This window comes from Rhinopithecus bieti, unplaced genomic scaffold, assembly GCF_001698545.2.
Source record: "Rhinopithecus bieti isolate Rb0 unplaced genomic scaffold, ASM169854v2 scaffold_34943, whole genome shotgun sequence".
Lineage (NCBI taxonomy): Eukaryota > Metazoa > Chordata > Mammalia > Primates > Cercopithecidae > Rhinopithecus > Rhinopithecus bieti.
Genome location: NW_016815584.1, coordinates 413,383 through 434,495, shown reverse-complemented (window position 1 = coordinate 434,495; position 21,113 = coordinate 413,383). Strand labels below are relative to the sequence as shown.

The window sequence follows — 21,113 nt, the reverse complement described above, 5'->3', positions numbered from 1 at the left end:
TAATAATTTCTCAATGTGTACTTCTGAATAAATTAATAGTCGAAACTGCCACACATGTTAAATGCTGTGGGCAGCAAAAAAAGCTGTGGTTTCAAATATAAATCTAACATTTAAAATTTTACCTGGAGTAGATCTGACGTCAAATTGATCCTCAATTGACCTGCACATACCAGGGCAAGTAGCTTTGGAAATCCATTTATTCATTTTTCATATTTAATGTTGGGCAGGGCACAGTGGCTCATGCCTGTAATCCCAACAATTTGGGAGGCCGAGGCAGGAGGATCGCTTGAGGCCAGGAGTTCAAGACCAGCCTGCACAGCATAGCGAGACCTCATCTCACAATAAAATACAAAAAATTAGCTGGCGGCCTGTATTCCTAGCTGCTTGAGAGGTAGAGGCAGAAGGATTGCTTGAGCCCAGAAGGTTGAGGCTGCAGTAAGTCATGAACCTGCCACTGCACTCCAGCATGGGTGACTGAGAGAGACCCTGTCTCAAAAAAACAAAACAAAACAAAACAAAAATTCATGTTAATCTAGATAACACTGGGAAATTGACTATAAATGAAGATATGAAGCCTCCAGTGTGATAAAAGCTTCAAGAGTTTCAAGAACTTCCCTTGTAAAATGATGGAGCTGGACAAAGACTGGATGATTTCTAAGTTTCTTTTTAATTCTAAAGTGAGAAAACTTTAGGCGTGTGTGTGTGTATGTGTGTGTGTGTGTGTGTGTGTGTGTGTGTGTGTGTGTGTGAAGTTGCACTGCTACATTTCACCACAAGATGACAGTATCATCTTTACTGAAACAAAGTACAGTTGCTATATGGAGTAAATAGAAATAAATCCAGAGAGATCATGAGGGATATAAATTACTTTGGTAAAGATATTATATGTGAGGCATTCATTAGTTTGGGAAAACTATGTATCAAAAAGAGTTAACTTCCTTTTGTAACACATGGGAAATAGTTTGAAATATAGGTTTCTTTCTTCCTCCCTCTTTTCCTTCCTGTTTTACACCTAGTCTTCCTCCTTCCTTTTTTATTCCTTCTTTTTCTTTCTTCCGCATTCTCAGTTTATTATGTAACAAATTCCAAGTCAAACGAAACAGATATATATAAGAAAAAGTTAACATTTTCACCATTTTCTTTTAATTTCACTCCTCTGAAGTAACTGATTTTTTTTTTTTTTGGACAGGGTTTCGCTCTTGTCACCCCGGCTGGAGTACAATGGTGTGATCTCAGCTCACTGCAACCTCCGCCTCCCAGGTTCAAGTGATTCTCCTGCCTCAGCCTCCCGAGTAGCTGGGATTACAGGCATGTGCCACCGTGCCCGGCTAATTTTGTTTTCTTAAAAGACATGGGGTTTCACCATGTTGGTCAGGCTGGTCTCAAACTCCTGACCTTAGGTGATCCACCTGCCTCAGCTTCCCAAAATGTTGGGATTACAAACATAAGCCACCGTGCCCGGCAGTGTCTAATGTTAATAGCCTTTTTCTCATTTCTTCCTGTATGTTCCTATATATACATGCACATACAGACATACAAATTATGTTTCTTTTGAACTTTAATATCTGATCATCTGTTGGGGAATAAATTTAGATGGTTGAAAACTCTGTCTCTCCCTTATTGTCACAAACACCACCACCACTACCACCAACACACACAGACACACACACATACACACACCACCTCTAATTGCACCCTTGTTTCCATTTTTTCCCATCTTGAGAAGAGAAACACTTATGGGGAAATTGAATACTTGGCCTTATGTTATTCCCATTTGCCTTCTTTGTTCTTTATACATTATGCTTTTTCAACTTTACCAGAACTACTTGGATTAAAACTTGTGGATTTCTCAGTAGGAAATGTTCATGTGAAGACACTTCTGTAGTAAGAGAACCTATAACTGCTCCTGTAGAAGGAAGCTGAGAGTCATCCCTTCAAGAAAGGGGCTCCTCCCCTTGTAATTCTACTGGGTTTTGCATCCAGACTGAGCTTCCTTCCCTCACCCACATGAAGTGTCTACCTTCTGCAGACTCCAGTGGCTCAGGAACCGGGGATGCAGTGCCAGGCTCGTGGTGTCCTGCAGCAGATGTGGGGAGCTTTCCTTCTTTATATCTCCATGAAGATGGGAGGTAAGTCTCAATCTAATAGCAAATGCTGCTGGGAGTTTTCAAAACAATTTTCTTTCAGCTAAACGATTGCCATTTCTGACACTTGTAACAAAAGAGTATTTCTTAATAGATATTTTCTTTATGTGGTGCTAATTGTTATTGGATATCAAATAATAACTACTGCTGCTGCTACTTTGCTGCCATTTATTCCTAAGAATCTCCCCTTAATGGCAGTTGTTTTGTGACCACATGGAGACATCATTTTTAATAATAATGAGGCCTCTTGGAGCCCTGCCCTAGTAACAGTCAAGTGTCTTGTCTTAGGCACTACAGGACAAAACATTGACCAACCCACTGAGATGACAGCTATGGCAGGAGCCATTGTCCAAATCAACTGCACGTACCAGACATCTGGGTTCAACGGGCTGTCCTGGTACCAGCAACATGATGGCGAAGCACCCACACTTCTCTTTTACAATGTTCTGGATGGTTTGGAGGAGAAAGGTCGTTTTTCTTCATTCCTTAGTAACTCGAAAGGGTACAGCTACCTCCTTTTGAAGGAACTCCAGATGAAAGACTCTGCCTCTTACCTCTGTGCTGTGAGAGACACGGTGACTATGAGGTCTCTTCAGCTGCAACAAAATTCAAAAGGCAACCACAGCAGCAAGAAGTTATATTTCCTGAGTGTATGCCTGCTGTGAGTTAAGACTGAGGACTTTGGAACCAGACTGCGTGGATCTGAGTTTGCTACTTTCTAGTTGGGTTGTCTTAAGTCAATCACTATTTTTGTTTGTTTGTTTATTTCCTTATCTATAAAGTGAGAATAATAAGAGTATCTACCTCACAAGGCTGTTGTGAGTTATGACTCTCTATGTATATCATCTATATCTATATCTGTAGTTATATCTAGTGTTACTCAGAGAAGTAGTGGCACACAGTAAGATCTATTTACGTTTAGTTATTTCAATTCCAGTCTTGAATTTTCACTAAGTATTATGTAGTAAGACCCCTGGGACTCTCTACTCTTGGTTTGTGGAAGGTGAAATCCTGACCACTATTTGTATCTCGTGGGTCTAAAGCTATTAGATGGAGTTTGTCGTTCATTCGGGTGGATTGTTGCTCTGGAAGGATCCCTGTGGTGACACTCATTTCCTTTGTGGGGACTCTGAACTTTGGAAATCCAAATGCAAATGCTTCAGAGTGAGATGTTAAGTATGCTGATTAATTATGAAAGGCTCTCTTCATTATGTGCATCCTCGATAAATAAATATAATCTTAACGTATTTTGGAGGTTTATAACTCAGGCTAGAAGTGAAGTTTAGGGGCTTTAGACTTGGGGAGCATGAACATAATCAGGGGAGTCTGTAGAAGATGGGAAAGAAGAGTGAACATAAGCAATTTGGTAGCAAATCTGGGTGAGGCAGGAGAGCCAGTAGGAGATTCCCATGAAAAGATGTAGTCAGTAGGCATTAAGTACAATAAAAATTTACAGTAAATGTAAAGATTTTCCTTTCCTGCTTTATAATTCCCTTATGTTCTCTTCAAATCTTTTAATGAAGTCTGTTAAATGCTACAACTTGCTGTTAGCTAGGTTTAGAGAGTACATCATTGTGTGTGGCTACCTCCACATGAGAGGTAGCTCAGAGAGCGGAAGCTGATCAGAGAGCGGAAGCTCAGATTGCAGGTTATTGGGACATCAAAAGTGAGGGCCGCTCCAAGTTAACATAGTTATATGGTCAGTCATATGCTACATATTTTTTTTTGGAGTCAAGGATTAAACCAAATTCTCTTTGGGTGAGGTAGGAGTGCTTTTTCATTCTAATTTATAAAATGAACATTTGAGGTGGAATTTGAACAGACATAGTCATACTGGAAAGTAATCTTGACAACATGAATCCAGGCCACTGAAATGTTCATGTTCCTTTTGTCTAACAATTCATTTTTTGAGCTCTCATTTAAATAAATGCAGGCGAGAAATGAGGCTTTGATTTTTCCAGTTTACAAGGAAACCAAAGAAGCCATAGAAATGGTATTTAAGGACTTTGGACTTGGTGAGTATGAATTGTTCATATAGTTATCAATTAGGGAAAACAATATTATGCAAATGATATTGTGAATGCTATGATCAATGGAATATTTTAAAGTTGTATTAGTTTCTATTCCTGCATAACAAATTACCACAATACCCATATATTAGCTTGTAGTTCTGTAGGTCATAAGTCCAAGCAAGTTCAGCTGAGTTCTATGCTTAGGACATAACCATAGTAAAGTCGAGGCATTGGCTGGGTGAGTGCTCAAGTTCTCACCCAGAGTTCAGAGTTCAGAGTCCTCTTCCAAGTTAATTCTTTAAGTTTTTTTCTAATATGTATGTATGTATATATATATATATATATATATATGACTGTGTCTTGCTCTATTGCCCAGGCTGGAGTGCAGCAGCGTGATCTTGGCTCATTGCAAGCTCTGCCTCCTGGGTTCATGCCATTCTCCTGCCTCAGTCTCCCGAGTAGCTGGGACTACAGGCACCCACCACCATGCCTGGCTAATTTTTTGTATCTTTGGTAGAGACGGGGTTTCACATGTTAGCCAGAATGGTCTTGATCTCCTGACCTTGTGATCTGCCCGCCTCAGCCTCCGAAAGTGCTGGGATTATAGGCATGAGCCACCGTGCCTGGCCTACTTTTTATATATTTTTTAAAATTTAGAGACAAGGTGTTTCTCTGTTGGCCAGGGTAGAGGGCAGTGGCATGATCATAGGTCCTGCGGGATCAAATTCTGGGCTCAGGGAATTTCTCACCTTAGCTCCCAAGTAGCTAGGCTACCGGCACACACTACCATACCTGGCCTAATATATATATATACTTCTATTTTTTTAAAAAAATATTTTAAAAAAATAATATTTTAAAAATAATAATATATATATATTTGTATGAGACAGGGTCCTTCTCATGTTGCCCCGGCTGGTTTTTGAACTCTTGAAGCTCAAGCAATTCCTCTGGACTACAGCTCCTCAGTTGGATTATAGGTGCTTTTTTTTTTTTTTTTTTTTTGAGATGGAGTCTTGCTCTGTTGCTGAGGCTGGAGTGCAGTGGTATGATTTTTGGCTCAGTGTAACCTCTGCCTCCTGGGTTCAGGCGATTTTTCTCTCAGCCTCCCCAAGTAGCGGGATTGCAGGTCCCCGCTAACCAATGCCTGGCTAACATTTTCCTATTTTTAGTAGAGGACGAAGTTTCATCTTGTTGGCCAGGCTGGTCTCGACTCCTCACCTTCAAGTGATCTGCTCGCTCAGCCTCCAAACTGGCTGGAATTACTAGTGTGGGCCCACTGGTGCCCGGCCAGTTCTTACTATTATCAGAATTCCCTAGTCATGTAGATGTGGGACTAAAGTCATATTCTGTAATAATTTTGACTGGGGGCATTTCTGAGCTCCTTAAGCGCAGGATTCTGCACTCTTTTCTCATGAGGAAGTCCAAACATCTTCAAACCAAGCAATAGCATGGTCAAGTCATCTCATGCTGGACTCTTTCTGGCTTAATCTTTCAAGTTCATTGTGTTTTTGAGGTCTCATGTCAACAGGTATCATAGATAGTCTCCTTTTAAAAGTCAACTGGGGCGGGTGTGGTGGCTCACACCTGTAATCTCAGCAACTTTGGGAGGCAAGGCAGGTGATCAGCCTGAGCGTCAGAGTTCGAGACCCAGAGCTGACAACATGAAACCTGTCTCTACTTAAAAATGCAAAAATTAGCCGGGGGGCCGGCGGTGGGTGCCTTGTAGATCCAACTGCGTGGGAGCGAGGCATGGAGAATTGCTTGAACCCGGGAGGCAGAGGTTGCAGTGAACTGAGATCGCGCCATTGCATTCCAGCCTGGGCAACAGAACGAGACTCCATCTCAAATAAATAAATAAATAAATAAATAAATAAATAAATAATTCAACTGTTGGTTCAGCGCGGTGGCTCACGCCTGTCATCCTAGCTCTTTGGGATGCCAAGTTGGTGGATCACTTGAGGTCAGGAGTTCAAAACCAGCCTGGCCAACATGGTGAAACCCCGTCTCTACTAAAAATACAAAAAAATTAGCTGGGCATGGTGGTGGGCACCTGTAATCCCAGCTACTAGGAAGGCTGAGGCAGGAGAATTGTTTGAACCTGGGAGTGAGCCAAGATTGAACCACTGCACTCCAGCCTGGGGGACAGAGGAGACTCTGTCTCAGAAAGTAAAATAAAATAAAATAAAACAAAACAAAAAGTCAACTGTGCCATAGAACCCAACACAATTACCAGAGTAATACTGCATCACATTCAAGATTCTGGGGATTAGGGCAGGGAATCTTGGGTCTATTTACTGAAATTTTACCTACCACATAGCAAATAAAGGATGTTAATTAAGACTGCATAAAAATGGTGAACTGCTTATGACATAACAACGAATCAAGAAAACCAGGGTGCATAATTGATTATGCAGAATAATCACAGCTGTGTGAAAACTTCTGGACATAGAAAAAACAGGGAAAGGAATTACAATACTCTCTCTTTACTGCATTTCCCTTACTCAAAGTCTTAGTACGGGTAGATTTTCTTCTCTCTCTCTCTCCCTCTAGTCTCTTGACTAGGATTGGAGGGTGCACTTCCAAGATGGCTTGCTCACATAGCTGTTGGCAAGAGTCCCCAGATTCTTATCACATGTCTGTCTTTATAGTGTGTTGAGAGAGAGAGAGAGAGAGAGGGAGAGAGAGAGAGATATTATATAGTCCAGCCTCAGAAGTGTTATATCATCACTTCTACTGTTTTTTTTTTCCCCCAGCTTCTAACATTTTTCTCCTTTTACATGTAACAAAGTAGAAGAAATAATATAGGATTCAAACTGCAAAAGTAATTAATCAGTAGAATGTATATACACACAAAAAATCCCCATAAGAAGACAAGCTTATTTACAATGAAGAAACACGTGTACATCTAAGATAGTTCTCATATAAGACATTTAAAAAATAAAACATATCCTACAATGGACACCACTGTTTACAGCAATATTAAAGGGGAGAAAACAATACTCATTTAATACCACAAGGTAGAGCGTCAGTGGAATAAATTCATAAAACTATATTACAGCTTGTTAATCCATTTAATAATTGCTCTAAATATGTCATATTTTTGGCCCTCAGAGGAGGTCCATTCCTACAGATTTCAGATTTCAACTACTCTAAATTTCTAGCTACTGAGAGGTAGAGGATGATTATTATCATGATTATAATGATTATTAGAAACACACACACACACACACACACACACACACAAACTCACCAAGGAGTTACAAAATCTGTGGAGACCAGAGGCCAACCATGATCACCTCATGTCTGCTCTCACCAACAGCCTTGCATTTTTCAGAGAAATATCTGAAAAAGTAGTCAGACACCAGTGTGGTTATTATCTCCTATGCCAAACCTATTGGGACTGAAACAAGCAGTATTACCATAAATGAGAGCATTGAGGCTTACCTTTCAAGGCTTATTCTGGTCTCAGAAATTAATTAGATAAGATTATTTTCTATTGAAATGAATTTTGGCTAACATAAAAGACTAGTCCTTTACTAGCTGGTCTTAGGGTAAAGGTCATACACATGAGTCTTAACCTACTCTCTGTCATAGCTAAAGTCAGCTGAAGGTCCAAAATTGGAAGTATGCCAAAAATCCTAAGTACAATCGTTTGGAAGTCTGCCATGAAAAAGCCTTTAAGGATGTACTAACTTGAAGTATAAGTGCAAGGGCATAAGAGCTGTTAAATCTTCCTCGTTTGGGAGAAAGGATCAATGTTCCCTACAAAAAGCTAAGTTTTGCCTAAGGGAGAAACCTACATATACTAGGGTATAGAATTAATTTAATTTTGTTCCATCAGGATCCTTTTTCCACGGTAAAAAAACAGAGTGAGGAATGAATTTTTTTTTTTTTTGAGACGGAGTCTCTCTCTGTCACCCGGGCTGGAGTGCAGTGGCGCGATCTCAGCTCACTCAAGCTCCGCCTCCTGGGTTCTCGCCACCGCGATCTGCTAATTTTTAAATTTTTAGTGGAGACGGGGTTTCACCGTGTTAGCCAGGATGGTCTCGATCTCCTGACCTGTGATCTGCCCGCCTCGGCCTCCCAAAGTGCTAGGATTACAGGCGTGAGCCACCGTGCCCGGCTGAGGATGAATCTTAATTGGTCTCTTCATCAGAAGTGGTAAATTTGGTCTCTGTATTCATGAAATCAGACAGTTTTTTAAGTATGCAGTGGAAGCAGGCAGTAGAATATAAGATTCCTGTAGCCACAGACCACTACCTGGTATCAAACTAAAAAAAGGATCAACTTAAACAATTATCCAAAGTCACTTTAACTGTACTGAAGGGTAAAGTTCACCACTATAGTATTTTAAAGAAAGTTGTCTAAATGTAAGAATTCCATTAACCCTGGGTGAGAAAAATCAAAACAAGTCATACTCTCTAATGAGTTATCCAGTGAGAATGAGAATACTTTTAACTATATTTGACTCGCAAACACTTACTTGGTAAGTGTGAATTTCTTTATTTCTTTTTTTTTTCTTTTATCCCATTGGATTTAGACTATTGAATAATTAAGGGCAGAATGAAGGAGAACAAAGAGCTACTTCTTCAACATTTTAGTATCTGGATAGTATAGTAGAAACTGTTCCTAGGGACAATGTACATGCCATTAATCACATTGAATAAAGCGATGAATTATTCATTTTTCTTTTCTTTTTGTTTGAGAAGCTTGTTTATCTCCCTTTGGCCTTTCCAGTGTGGTTTGAAATGATTCCATGTTGGTTTAGTTGAGGAAGCAACAGTAAGAAAGTCACTATCAGGTAGATGAGAAGCAGGTTGTGGACTTGCTGTCCCATCCAAACAACTGCAGCAAGATAAATGATCATGGCCATGAAACACATTTCAGGCTTTTCTTCCTTCAGTGTGAAGATTTGTTTCCACCAGTCCATAGCTCTGCATCGAGTTTTTAGGAGACTGCTGCAAATTTCATGGAATCTTTGCTGTTGATCGCTGGTGCATTTATTAGAGCCAAAAATGTTAGGTGCTAGAATGGAAACAAGGTAGTCAGCCAAGCACCAAAACATAACAAAAGAGGAAACAGCAGACAGAACAGATGGATCTAGATAGTAGATAATTGAAACACCAAAGAAACCAAGTCCATGATGGTAGGTGAAAACCAAGCTCTTTCCCATGATAAGACTTTATCCACCATCAACATCACTTTTCCCCATTCTTGCAGCTATTGTTCTAAACTTGCAGTCTCTGCAGCCAGCAAATTGATGCTGTGATTACCTCCTTCTGCCATCATCCCTGAGGTCCTGTCTCAGCAAGCACAAACCATCCTCCGACTCAACCTTCCTCCTGAGATCCACAGGGCGATTCTGGCCACTTCTGCTGTATTCTGTTGGTTACCCAGATGCACCTTTATACAGTGTAGAAGGGGATTGCACAGTGGCATGAATACCAGAGATGATGGAGATCATTGAGGTCATCTTGTTGACTGGCTTCCGTTTACCAACTCCTGTCAGCCATTGGTTGAAGGATATTAATTTTATTAATTACCAGGGATATTAATTTTCTAGTATTCAGGGTTTACTATGCACGTGGACAAAGAAAGCTCCAGTTGCCAGAAAGATCCCCTCAGGCACAGAGTTGGGGAGTTGGGCCAGTATGCTAACACATGAAAAATGTTAATGTGTTATGCAGAGGAGGGTAATCAGTCAACTCTTCCACTGCTTTGATACACTCTTACCTAACATTATATTTGCTTTGTACTGTCATTGATTCCTCAAGGTGGTGGCTGATTACAGTTTCTTTAAAAAACAAAACAAAACAAAAAACCTCAAACAGGAGAATTAGTCAGATAAGTAGAGTCCCTGCTGCAGTTGGTCCCAAGACCATCACTGTTATCTATTGTCTCCCTCTTCTGTCAGTCATTCTAGGCTCCCTCATTCAGCATTCCTGCTGCTCCCAGTTTCTTGCTGTTTGGTGACTCAGACCTTCATCTCTGAAAGGCCCAAGCCCCTGGTTACTGTACTCTTTTCCGACCTTGGTTGATGCAATTACCTCTTTACTGCTATCACCAAGCATGGAAACACCAAGACATGTTCCAATAAATCTCTGAGTTCTACCTGTACTTCTCTCTATCCCCATTACGTAGTAGCAACTCTATATCCTCATGATTATAGTCAATTACCTCTGCCACTATAGTTTTGCCAAATTTGGGGAGTTTTCAGGCATTATTTCTTTTTCAGTTTCACCACTTTCCTCTTATTCTAAAGCTCCAGTGATATGAACTTAGATCTCTTGTTATTATCTCATAGGTCTCTGAAACTCTACTCATTTTTCTTTCAGTCTACCTTCTCCCTGTTTTTCAAACTGGGTAAATTCTATTGATCTGTTTAAAGTTTATAGATTCTGTTCTCTGGCATCTCCCCTTTGTATTGAATCTATCCAGACAACTTTTTAATTTCAGTTATTGTATTTGTCAGTTCTCTGGACTCAACTGCTGCCTGAAATTCCTGGGCTTAAGAAATCTTCCTGCCTCAGCCTCCCGAGTAGTTGGAACTACAGGCACTCACCATCATGCCCAGCTAATTTTTAACTTTTTGCAGAGGTGAGATCTCACTATGTTGCCCAGGCTGGTCTCAAACTCCTGGGCTCAAGTGATCCTCCTACTTAAGCCTAACAAAGTGATGGTATTATAGGCGTGAGCCACCACACCTGGCCTCACTGAAGCATTTTTGTGAGAGCTATTTTAAAGTCCTTTTCCAATAATTTGAGCATCTGATTCATCTTGGTGTTGATATCAGTTGATTGTCTTTTCTCCTTCATGTTCTGATTTCCTAATTCTTGGAATGAAAAGTAATTTTTCATTGCAGCCTGGACATTATGGGTTTTTTACTAGGAAGCTCTGGATCCTATTTAATCTTCTTTTTAGCAGGTAGTTCTGTTGAGGTGTTGTGCAAAGTTTGGTGGATGTATATGTTCAGTTTCCAGCTGGGTGCCACTGGCACCACCCCAGCAAAAAGGGGACCCTTAAATCACATTGCCTTATTGCCTCTGAATGGAGATGATCAGCTTTCTGCTGGGCCAGCTGGAAGCAGGAAAAGCAGAGGGCCAACTAGACTTACCTCCTTCCTGGTTGGTATGGCAGGAGTGGAGGCTTAGCTCACCACTGGGCCTTGTTGACAAGGCGATGGGAACAGGAACTCCAAGTAGCCCTGCTTTCCATTGCCTTGTTCAGTTACATGGCCACTGGATGGGTGTGGAGGTTCAGCTCCTCACTGGGCATTGCTGACACTGGGGTGGAGGAACCTGAGTGTTGACTGTCTCACCTTACAGAACCTCATTCTACCTCATTGTTGCCAGGTAGAGATGGAGGCTCAGCTCATTGTTGGACCCCACTGACATTATCTTGCTGGAAGACTGGAGCACCACATGCTTCTGCCATCTGGGAAATGGAAGATCAGCTCCCTGTTTGGCCTGCTGACACTACCAAGTGGGAAACCAGAATGCACAGTTGGCTTCTATTGGGAAGGAAGGTGGGGTGGAAGATCAACTTCCCTGCTCACTAACTGAGACCAGGGAGTGTGGTTTATTTGTTGGTGTTTAACTGAAGCAGGAAGGGTACTGCTAGAAAGATTTCCTGTTGTTAGGCCACCGCATTTTTCCTTGTCCTTTGGCTAGAAGGAATGGGCTTTCCTTGAAGCTTTTGTTATTTATGCCTGTTGGTGGCTCTGGGTTGGAGGTTTCTGTAACATCCTGTCCAGAACTTCTTTGATAAATGTTATGGTGGTATATTATTTTTCCTTTTTAAAAAACTCTAATGTAGTTATTGATATGGTTGGGTTTAAATCTACCATTTTGTGATTTGTCTTCTATTTCCCCATTTGTTCTGTGTTCATTTTCTGTCCTTTTGGTCTAGATAGAGTTTGTTTGTTTGTTTTTGGGTTTTATTTTAGTATTTTAATTTTATTTCATCTTCACTATAATCTTATTAGTTATACTATTTATGTTAGCTGTTTCTCTAGAATTTAGATTATACATCTTTAATACAGTATAATAACTTCAAATAATATTATATCATTTCCTGTATGATATAAGAAATATTCAAACTTCTGTTTTCTCCTCCCAGGCTTTTGTTATTACTTTATTTTACTTCTACATGTTATAAATTTCACAATATATTTTGCTTTACATAGTCAAAATATTTAAAAGTGATTTAAAACTGATTATAAAACACTGTGATATTTTTGCCTTACTTATAAAGATTACCTTACCCAGACAATCTGTAAAGAATATAGATTTATATGTATTGCTTTGAACATCTGCCCAAGCCATAGGAGAGGCAAATTAGGAAGTGTTTAGCAAGATACTTCTGGAAGCTAAGTTAGTTCTAGGCTGTATATCAGGCATCCTGAGTACCCATTGATTGATACCAATTTACTTAGCGTTCATGGGTGAGGTTTCACTTGTTCATGGACTTTGAATCCCTGGTGTGTATGGCAGTGGTTATTACAGTGGCTATACAAACTGATGTCATGCTAATTGTCAAAAGTTTGGAACTCTTCCATATTTGAAGGCTGCTGGATGTTGTCCACTTATTAAATGGCTAAATGAATGAGACTAATAACAGGAAATGCATTGGAATGGAAAATTTTTAATAATACCTCTGAGTATTCATTGATGGCAAGTTTAATTATGTCATGTGATGATCACTTCAAAATCCTGTGTTAGATAGATAAAAATTCCAAAGCTTGCAAGCCTAAAATTTACCCTGCGCAGAATTTTGAGTTTCATGATCTTACATCCTAGGCTTCTATAATAGGATATCAGAGGAGAATGGAATCATTAGAGGAGACACAGAGTAGATGGTAAGTGTGGGATATATATGGAGAACATTTATTTTAAACAAATAAGATATGTAGTTTTTATGTATAAACAAATGTTACTGATTATACATTGAAGAATATTGCTCTGGACTTTAGAAGAGAGCCTAGGCTTAATAGAGCTCCTGGGTTTTGGTTGATTTGATTTCATGACACTAAGTTTTGCTATTCTCTTGCTGCCTCACCTTTATAATGTGATCATGATTATTGTTACTTATTTAAAGTGGGTGCTGAGGTGGGGAGAGAGGGGATAACAGGCTTATTAAGAAAAGCTTATCTCCTGAGACTGATGAATGTACAATGGTCTTATGTATTCCTAAACTTCACCACAGTCCGATCTTGATGATCATTGCAAAGAAGGTCATTATATTAGTTAGAGTTCTCCAGAGAAGCAGAACCAAAGGTTTCACACACACACACACACGCATGCACACACACACATATATAAATTAGTCCTTTGTTATATATGGGAGGATTGGTTTACAGGATGCCCCCACCAATAGCCAAATCTGCAGTCATCCCTGCAGAACTGGCATATACTAAGTTGACCCTCCATATACATGGGTTTTGCATCCTGCGAGTGCTGCATTTTCAATCTGCGTTTGGTTGAAAAAAAATCTGCGTATAAGTGGACTCACACAGTTCAAATCCATGTTGTTCAAGAGTCAACTGTGTGTGTATACATTATGTATATAATAAGGGAGAGAGAGACAGAGAGAGAGAGCTTGATTTGTTAGGAGACTGTGGATTGTGGGTTTGGAAGGTTTAAAGTATGCACGGCAGGACTGCAGGCTGGAAATTCCAGCAAGAGTTACTGTTGTAGTCTTGAATCTAAAGGCAGTCTGGAAACAGAATTCTTTCTTCTTCTCGGGACCTCTGTCATTTTTCTTAAGGCCTTCTACTGATGGAGGGCAATTTGCTTTACTTGAAGTCTACTGATTCAAACATTAATCACATCTGAAAAATAACCTCAAAGCAACAGGTAGATCATTGTTTGACCAAACAACTGGGTACCGTGGCCTAGCCAAGCTGACACATACAATGAACTATTACAGTAATTAAAGGGATACAATTATTACCTGTATTCCATAATGAAAATAAAGTTAAGAGACTTGCCCAAGTATACACAGAGTAATATATGAGTTGGCTAAAGGAGCAAAAAGAAGCAGAATCCAAATATATATATATATATATGTATATATATATACACACACACACACATATATAGACTCATGAAATATGCTTTCATTTGACAATATTTATTAGTTCTGATGCACAAGAATAGAACCTAAGATGAACTGGCTTTGATTTGACACAGACCCCTTAAAAATTTTTATATTTTCTTACTGGGCACAGTGGCTTGAGCTTTTAATCCTGGCTACTCAGGAGGCTGAGGTGGGAGGATAGCTTAACACCAAGAGCTTGAGACTAACCTGGGAAACATAGTGAGATCTTGTCTCTAAAAAAATTCGAAAACCAAAAAAACTAGCCAGGTATGGTGGCACGTGCTTGTAGTCCCAGCCACTGGGAATGCTGAAGTGGGAGGATTGCTTGAGTCCAGGAGTTTGAAGCTATCGGGAACTATGATTGCACCACCGTATTACAGCCTGGGTGACAGAGCAAGACTCTGTCCCTAAAAAAAGTTAAAAAAATTTTCTTAATAGAAAACTTTAAGCTTAATGTTAGTATCAAATTATATCCCCTAAAAGTATGCTTTCTATTAATATGAACTAAAAATGAATACTTTCTTTCTATAAGAAAATTTGTTGAATGAATGTATGACCTTTGAGTAACAGATTTTTGGATATCTTAAAATGCAGTTCTAATGGTGCCCATGGTAGTTACTGATTAAAGTGGTAATGGCAAGTAGACTTAGTTCTGTCTTAGTTGGCCTGACAGAAGTCAAAGCATTGAGAAGAAAAAATGCAAAATTTGCAGAGAAGGAAAAGGATTAAAAAAATCCAGGGACCAATATCAAAAAGGTGAAACTGCTCGGTGTGATGGCTCATGCCTGTAAACTCAGCACTTTGGGAGGCCAAGGCAAGAGAATCACCTGAGCCCAGAAATTTGAGACCAACCAGAGCAACACAGTGAAATCCCCACCTCTACAACAAACAAACAAACAAACAAATAAACAAACCAAAAACCAAAAACAAGAAACAACAAAACAAACAACCAAAAAAAACCCCAATGAACCAAAAAAACAACAACAAAAAATTAGCTGGGCACGGTTGGTGTGTGCCTGTAGTCCCAGCTACTTGGGAGGTTGAGATGGGAGAATCGCGTAAGCCCAGGAAGGAAGTTGAGGCTGCAACGAGCTGTGATCACGCCACTGCACTCCAGCCTAGGTGACAGAGTGAGACTCTCTCTCTCTGTCTCTCACACATACACAATTTAAAAAGGTGAAACTGTTCAAGCAGAAAGCCAGTTACTAATATCCAAATCAGAGTGTATTTTATTTCATGTTTGTTAGTGTTTTGCTTTTTCTGTTTCATTTTTAGAAATAATTATGAGAAAAGTGAATGAAATAACATTAGAGTAACATTATAACAATTAGCTAAAGCATCCCTGCACAACTGGAGAAAACTGGTAAGTTTTACTACTACTTGCATTGCTTGTCATGCTTTTTGTGGGTCTGCACGTGTATGCTCACGTGTAAGTGGTACTGAGCAAGATTCTGTCTCAGCTACTTGTCTGATATGTCACTTAAGTGTGTGTTTAGAAGTTTAATAGAAGGCCTTTTAATTTATGAGAGTTGTTCTAACCTCTTTTCTGTCTAAGGAATCAGAATACTTTTTTAACATGTTGCTGTCTATGAAGGCACCTACACACACAGACACACACAGACAAAACACACATATGGACACCCTCCTGGATTCCTCAAGATGCCTGGGGTTATGACTTGTCACCTTTAGATTTTGCCACAGCACTGATTTCTTTTTCTTAGTTATCGAACACTCCATAGGTTATGGAGTCTTGAGGTTGTAAGGGATCAAGACCATCACATCTGTTTGCTTTTTGGATTTGAATACTTAGCACAGTGCCTGGAATATAGCAGACACTCACACATGATTATAGGATGAATGTTGAATGTTGAAAAGATGAAGTCTTTTTTACTGGCAGATGGCCATCCAGTCTTTGTTTGTAAAAGCGAGGAAGTCCTTATGCAGCAAACCTGTGCTCTGAAAGTCAGCGTACGGATTAGTTTTGGGCTGTTCTGGAGAAGATTTGGAGGACTCCAGTTGAGCCATGGTAGTTGTGCTCCTCTGGGATTTCCTACCCAGGGTCACTCTTTGGGACGTAACTCACCATGACTACATCATTGTAATGTATGCATTTGTGATGTTAAATTCTCTCTCTCTCTCTCTTTCTTTCTTTCTTTCTCTTTCTCTTCCTAATTTTCTTCTCCTTCTTTTTTTTTTTTTTTTTTTTTTTAGCAGAGTTTTGCTCTTGTTGCCCAGGCTGGAGTGCAATGGTGGCACAATCTCAGCTCACTGCAACCCTTACCTCCCGGGTTCAAGCGATTTTTCTGCCTCAGCCTCCCAAGTAGCTGGGATTGCAGGCATGCGCCACCACGCCTAGCTAATTTTGTGCTTTTAGTAGAGACAGGGTTTCTCCATGTTGGCCAGGCTGATCTCAGACTCCCGACCTAAGGTGATCCGCCCCCTCGGCCTCCCAGAGTGCTGGGATTGCAGGCATAAGCCACTGCGCCCAGCCTCTAAGTGCTTTCTATGTATGCAGAAGCAAGGACATCATTTTGTTCTTACCCTAAACAACCTTCAGCTCTAAAACTTTCACAGCAGTTTTTTTTTTTTTCCTCAGAGATTTCTTTCCCAGTTTTAGCTGGCAACTGAGTAGATAGTCTCCTCATATACGGTGAAGAATCAAATCTTTAAAAAATATACTAAATTTAATATGCTGAAAGAGATCTAGGAGTTAATCCGACTCAGCTCTCTGCAGCCAACTACAGAATAATAGAAAGGGCTAGGGACAGGAGAACTGGGACAGAATTCCATCTTGCCGTGCAACAGCTGGGAAAGCCACAAAACACCTCTGAAGTTTACCTGCATCCCATTTTATTAGGGAGATGAACCTTCTGTCTTGTCTCTATGAACTTCTGTCTTGTCTCTCCTTTAGAGTTTATGCCCTGGCATTCAATCAATATAGGCAGTTCTCTTATATCAGATCCATCTAAGCAAGACCTTGGGAGCTCTGGATTTTACAAATCCATTTGAGGCTAACACGATAATGGTCTACTGTGATAGAAAATCACGTTCCTCTTGGCAAAATGAGCTTTTCTAAGTAACACTTCTCTAAGTGTGTCCTTGCCAAGGATTGAGCCTTTAGTGCTAAAAGAGAGATCAGGCAGAAACCGAGAGAAAAGGCAGAGAAAGATAGGGTTGGAGGTATCATTGATGAAAAGTAAAGATGAGTAGGCTGAAACTGGGGTTGGGGAGTAGAGGTCACTGATCTCTGGAAAGTCACTATACTCTTCAGAGGTGTGATTTCAAAAAGGGGAAAGTTGTTGCTGTCTACATTGTGGAGCTGCTGTGGGAACTGTAGAGCTCTTGGAAGAAAGGTAAAAAAGGTAGTCAAAGAGCAGAAAGGGACAGATTTCATTGACCTTCATTTTTTTAAATGAAGAATTCTGATATACACAGTACACAATACACAATACTGATGTCTAGTGGGGATTCTGTTGCTTTTAGTTCAATTGCCCCTTTGTAGATAAGATTTCTGCTGATTGCCTTAAAATGGGTAATTATTTTGATGTACAGATCAACTTCTCCCCAAATTTTGGATTTTCATAATTCTTACTTGTAGTGTTACTTTAAAATATCTTTAAAATTTTACTTATTTTATTTTTAGAGAGGGTCTTGATCTGTTGCCCAGGCTGGCATGCAGTGGCATGATCATAGCTCACTGCAGCCTCAAACTCCTGGCCTTAAGTGTTTCTCTTGCCTTAGCCTCTGGAGTAGCTAGGACTATAAACATGTGCCACCACACTCAGCTAATTTTAAAATTTTTGTAGAGATGGAGTGTCACTATGTTGCCCAGGCTGGTCATGAACTCCTGGCCTCAAGCAATCCTCCTGCCTCAGCCTTCCAAAGTGCTGGGAGGCTGAGGCAGGAAGATTGCTTTGTCCTACTTTTAAAATATTAAAGAAATTAATTCATCAAGTATTCAGTGAGTTCTTCCTTTATGCCAGTTACTTTGCTCTGTGGATAGAAAAATGAATGAGATATTTTCCTTCCTTCAGGGAGTGCATAGTTGGATCTTATTGCTACTTAAAGCCCACTTTGTGTTTTTTCTTTCAGTTCAATCTATTGAACCAAAGCAGCATGGCACATGGTAAAGAACTTTGAAAAATTCAAATTCCATTTTAGCCAGTTGCTGAGCAACCATGAGTGAATTACTTAATCTTGCAAACATTTTGGGAAGCAATTTGATAATAATACATTTTGAAGTATAATCTTTAAGCTAGCAAACTCATTTATAGTAATCTACTCCTAACAGAATAATATATTAGAGAAGTTATAATCACTCACAAATATTTATTGAGCAACTACTATGTCTACATACTTTCCCAGATAATTTGGATGACTCATTGAGCAAAACAAAGATCCCTGTCCTTTTGGAACTTATATTCTAGCAGCAGGAGAAAGAAAATAATAAACAACAGATTAAATAGGTGAATTATATTGTATGTTAGAAGGCGATCAGTGCTTTCAAAAAATAAAAAATGTAGATCAGGATAAAGGCGATCATGAGTGCTGGAATTCTGGGTAAGTTTTAGTTTTATATATGTTCATCAGCATAGACCTTGTTGAGAAGGTGATGTTTGAGCAAAGACATCAAGGGGGTGAGGGAGTTAATTATGCCAGTGGTCCCCAACCTTTTTGGCACCAGGGACCAGTTTCATGGAAGACAAATTTTTCCATGGACTGGGGGTGGGGGGGGTTGGTTTCAGGATAAAACTGTTTCATCTACACCATTAGGCATTAGATTCTCACAAGGAGTGCACAACCTAGATCCCTCGCATGTGCAGTTCACAATAGGGTTTGCGTGTCCATGAGAATCTAATGCCAAGGCTGATCTGACAGGAGGCAGAGCTCAGGCGGTGATGCTGAAGCGCTCACCTCCTGCTGTGCAGCCTGGTACCCATCTGTGGCCCAGGTGTTGGGGACCCCAGAATTATGGGATATCTGGGGGAAGAGATTCCAAACAGAGGAAGCAGCCAGTGCAATGGCCCCAGAGTGGGACTGTGTTTTGAATATTTGAGGAATAAGGAGGACAACATGATTGGAGCTGAAAGGAAGATTGGTAGGAGACAAGGTCAGAGAGGAAATGGGAAGTTATGTCATTGAGGGCTTTGCAGGCCAATGGAAAGACTTCACTTATAATGTGTGAACAGGGAGCCATTGAAAGTCTTTGAATGAGTGAAATGATTTAATCTGATCTATTTTTTTTTTTTTTAAAGATGGCATCTTGCTGTGCTGCCTAGGCAGATCTTGAACTTCTGGACTTAAGCGATAAGTCCTCCACCTCGGACTTATCGCTTTGGGATTACAGGCCTGCGCTACCACACCTGGCTATTTGGGACTACAGGCAGGTGTCACTGCACCCAGCTTGACCTATGTTTTAATAGGATTTCTCACTGTAATGTTGAGAACAGATTGTGCCATTATTTTTAATAGTCAGAAATTAGAAACATCATAAATGGCCACAAAGGATGGACTGGGTACACACATTTGAATATATATATGTGATGAAATGTCATTTGGTTATACACTTATGATATAATACTGAGTGAAAAATAGAATATAAAATTATATGTTTATAATACAATTGGAACAAATTAAAGATAACAGCAGTAGGATAAGAACAAGCTATGGGTATTCTTCTCACTTGCTTTTCCCTATGCATGCTTTTAATACTTTGTTTTAAAACAAAGTAACCCATGCTTATTATACAAACTTAAACAATCATGAATTATAATGTAAAAAATTAATAAAATCTTATAATTTCCTTCAATTCCGTACTTCTAGAGGTAACTAATGTTAAAATTGATGTGTGTTCTTCAACATCTATCTTGTGTCCTTCTAGGAATAAATATATACAAACATAATTCACGAATATGTATGTATGTTTGAATATGTATAAATATTAATATGTTGAAGCATATGCACATGCACATATGCATAAATATGTATGCATACACACACAAATCTTTTTCTTCCTTTGTTCATTCATTCCTTTGTCCCTCCCTTCCTCACTCCCTTCCTTTCCTTCAAGGTTCATAATATACTCATAATAGATTCTTTTGCTTAACAATATGTTATTGACATTCCATGAATTAGTAGTTTGTAATCTTAGCTGCACATTGGAATCTCCAAGAAGTATTAATAGTGCTGATGGGTCCAATTCTCAGAAATTCTGAATTGCTTGTTTGGCATGAGGCCTGGGTATCAAAATTTATAAAACTTCCTTAAGTGGTTCTAATGTGCAGCCACATTGAGAACCACTGCCTTAGGTTATACATATAGATCCAAGTCATTATTATTATTATTAACAGCTCATAGTATTCCATATTGTGGCTGTACTAAAATTTGATTATCTAGTCCTCTATTGAGAAATGTTCAGTTTGTTTCCAGTATGCTACTCTACTAAAAAGTCTTTAAACATGTATCTTTAGTTCTTTAGTTACTGGTGTCTTTATTTCTATGAAATACAGTCCTGTAAGTAAAGTTCTTGGGTTCAGAGGTGTGAGCATTTAAAATTTTAATTGACACTGCTAGATTATTTTCCAAAAAGATCTCAATAATACCTACTTCCAGTAGCAGTGTTAAGAGTATTCCGTTCCTGGCTAACATGGTGAAACCCCGTCTCTACTAAAAAATACAAAAAACTAGCAAGGCGAGGTGGTGGGTGCCTGTAGTCCCAGCTACTCGGGAGGCTGAGGCAGGAGAATGGCGTGAACCCGGGGGGGGGAGCTTGCAGTGGGCTCAGATCCGGCCCCTGCCCTCCAGCCCGGGTGACAGAGCAAGACTCTGTCTAAAAAAAAAAAAAAAAAAAAAGAAGAGT

At 39.7% G+C, this 21,113-nt stretch overlaps 1 pseudogene and 1 gene segment (V, D, J or C); one reads left to right on the top strand and one right to left on the bottom strand.

The window, feature by feature from the left end:
• The first annotated feature begins 1,889 nt into the window (after positions 1–1,889).
• LOC108516118 (Ig lambda chain V-II region NIG-84-like) lies at positions 1,890–2,809 on the top strand. The segment is given in 2 exon segments: positions 1,890–2,129; positions 2,433–2,809. Coding segments are annotated over 2 exon segments (453 nt in total).
• A 6,061-nt stretch (positions 2,810–8,870) lies between these two features.
• Positions 8,871–9,329, bottom strand: LOC108516146 (ADP-ribosylation factor-like protein 6-interacting protein 1 pseudogene; annotated as a pseudogene).
• Positions 9,330–21,113: the final 11,784 nt, after the last annotated feature.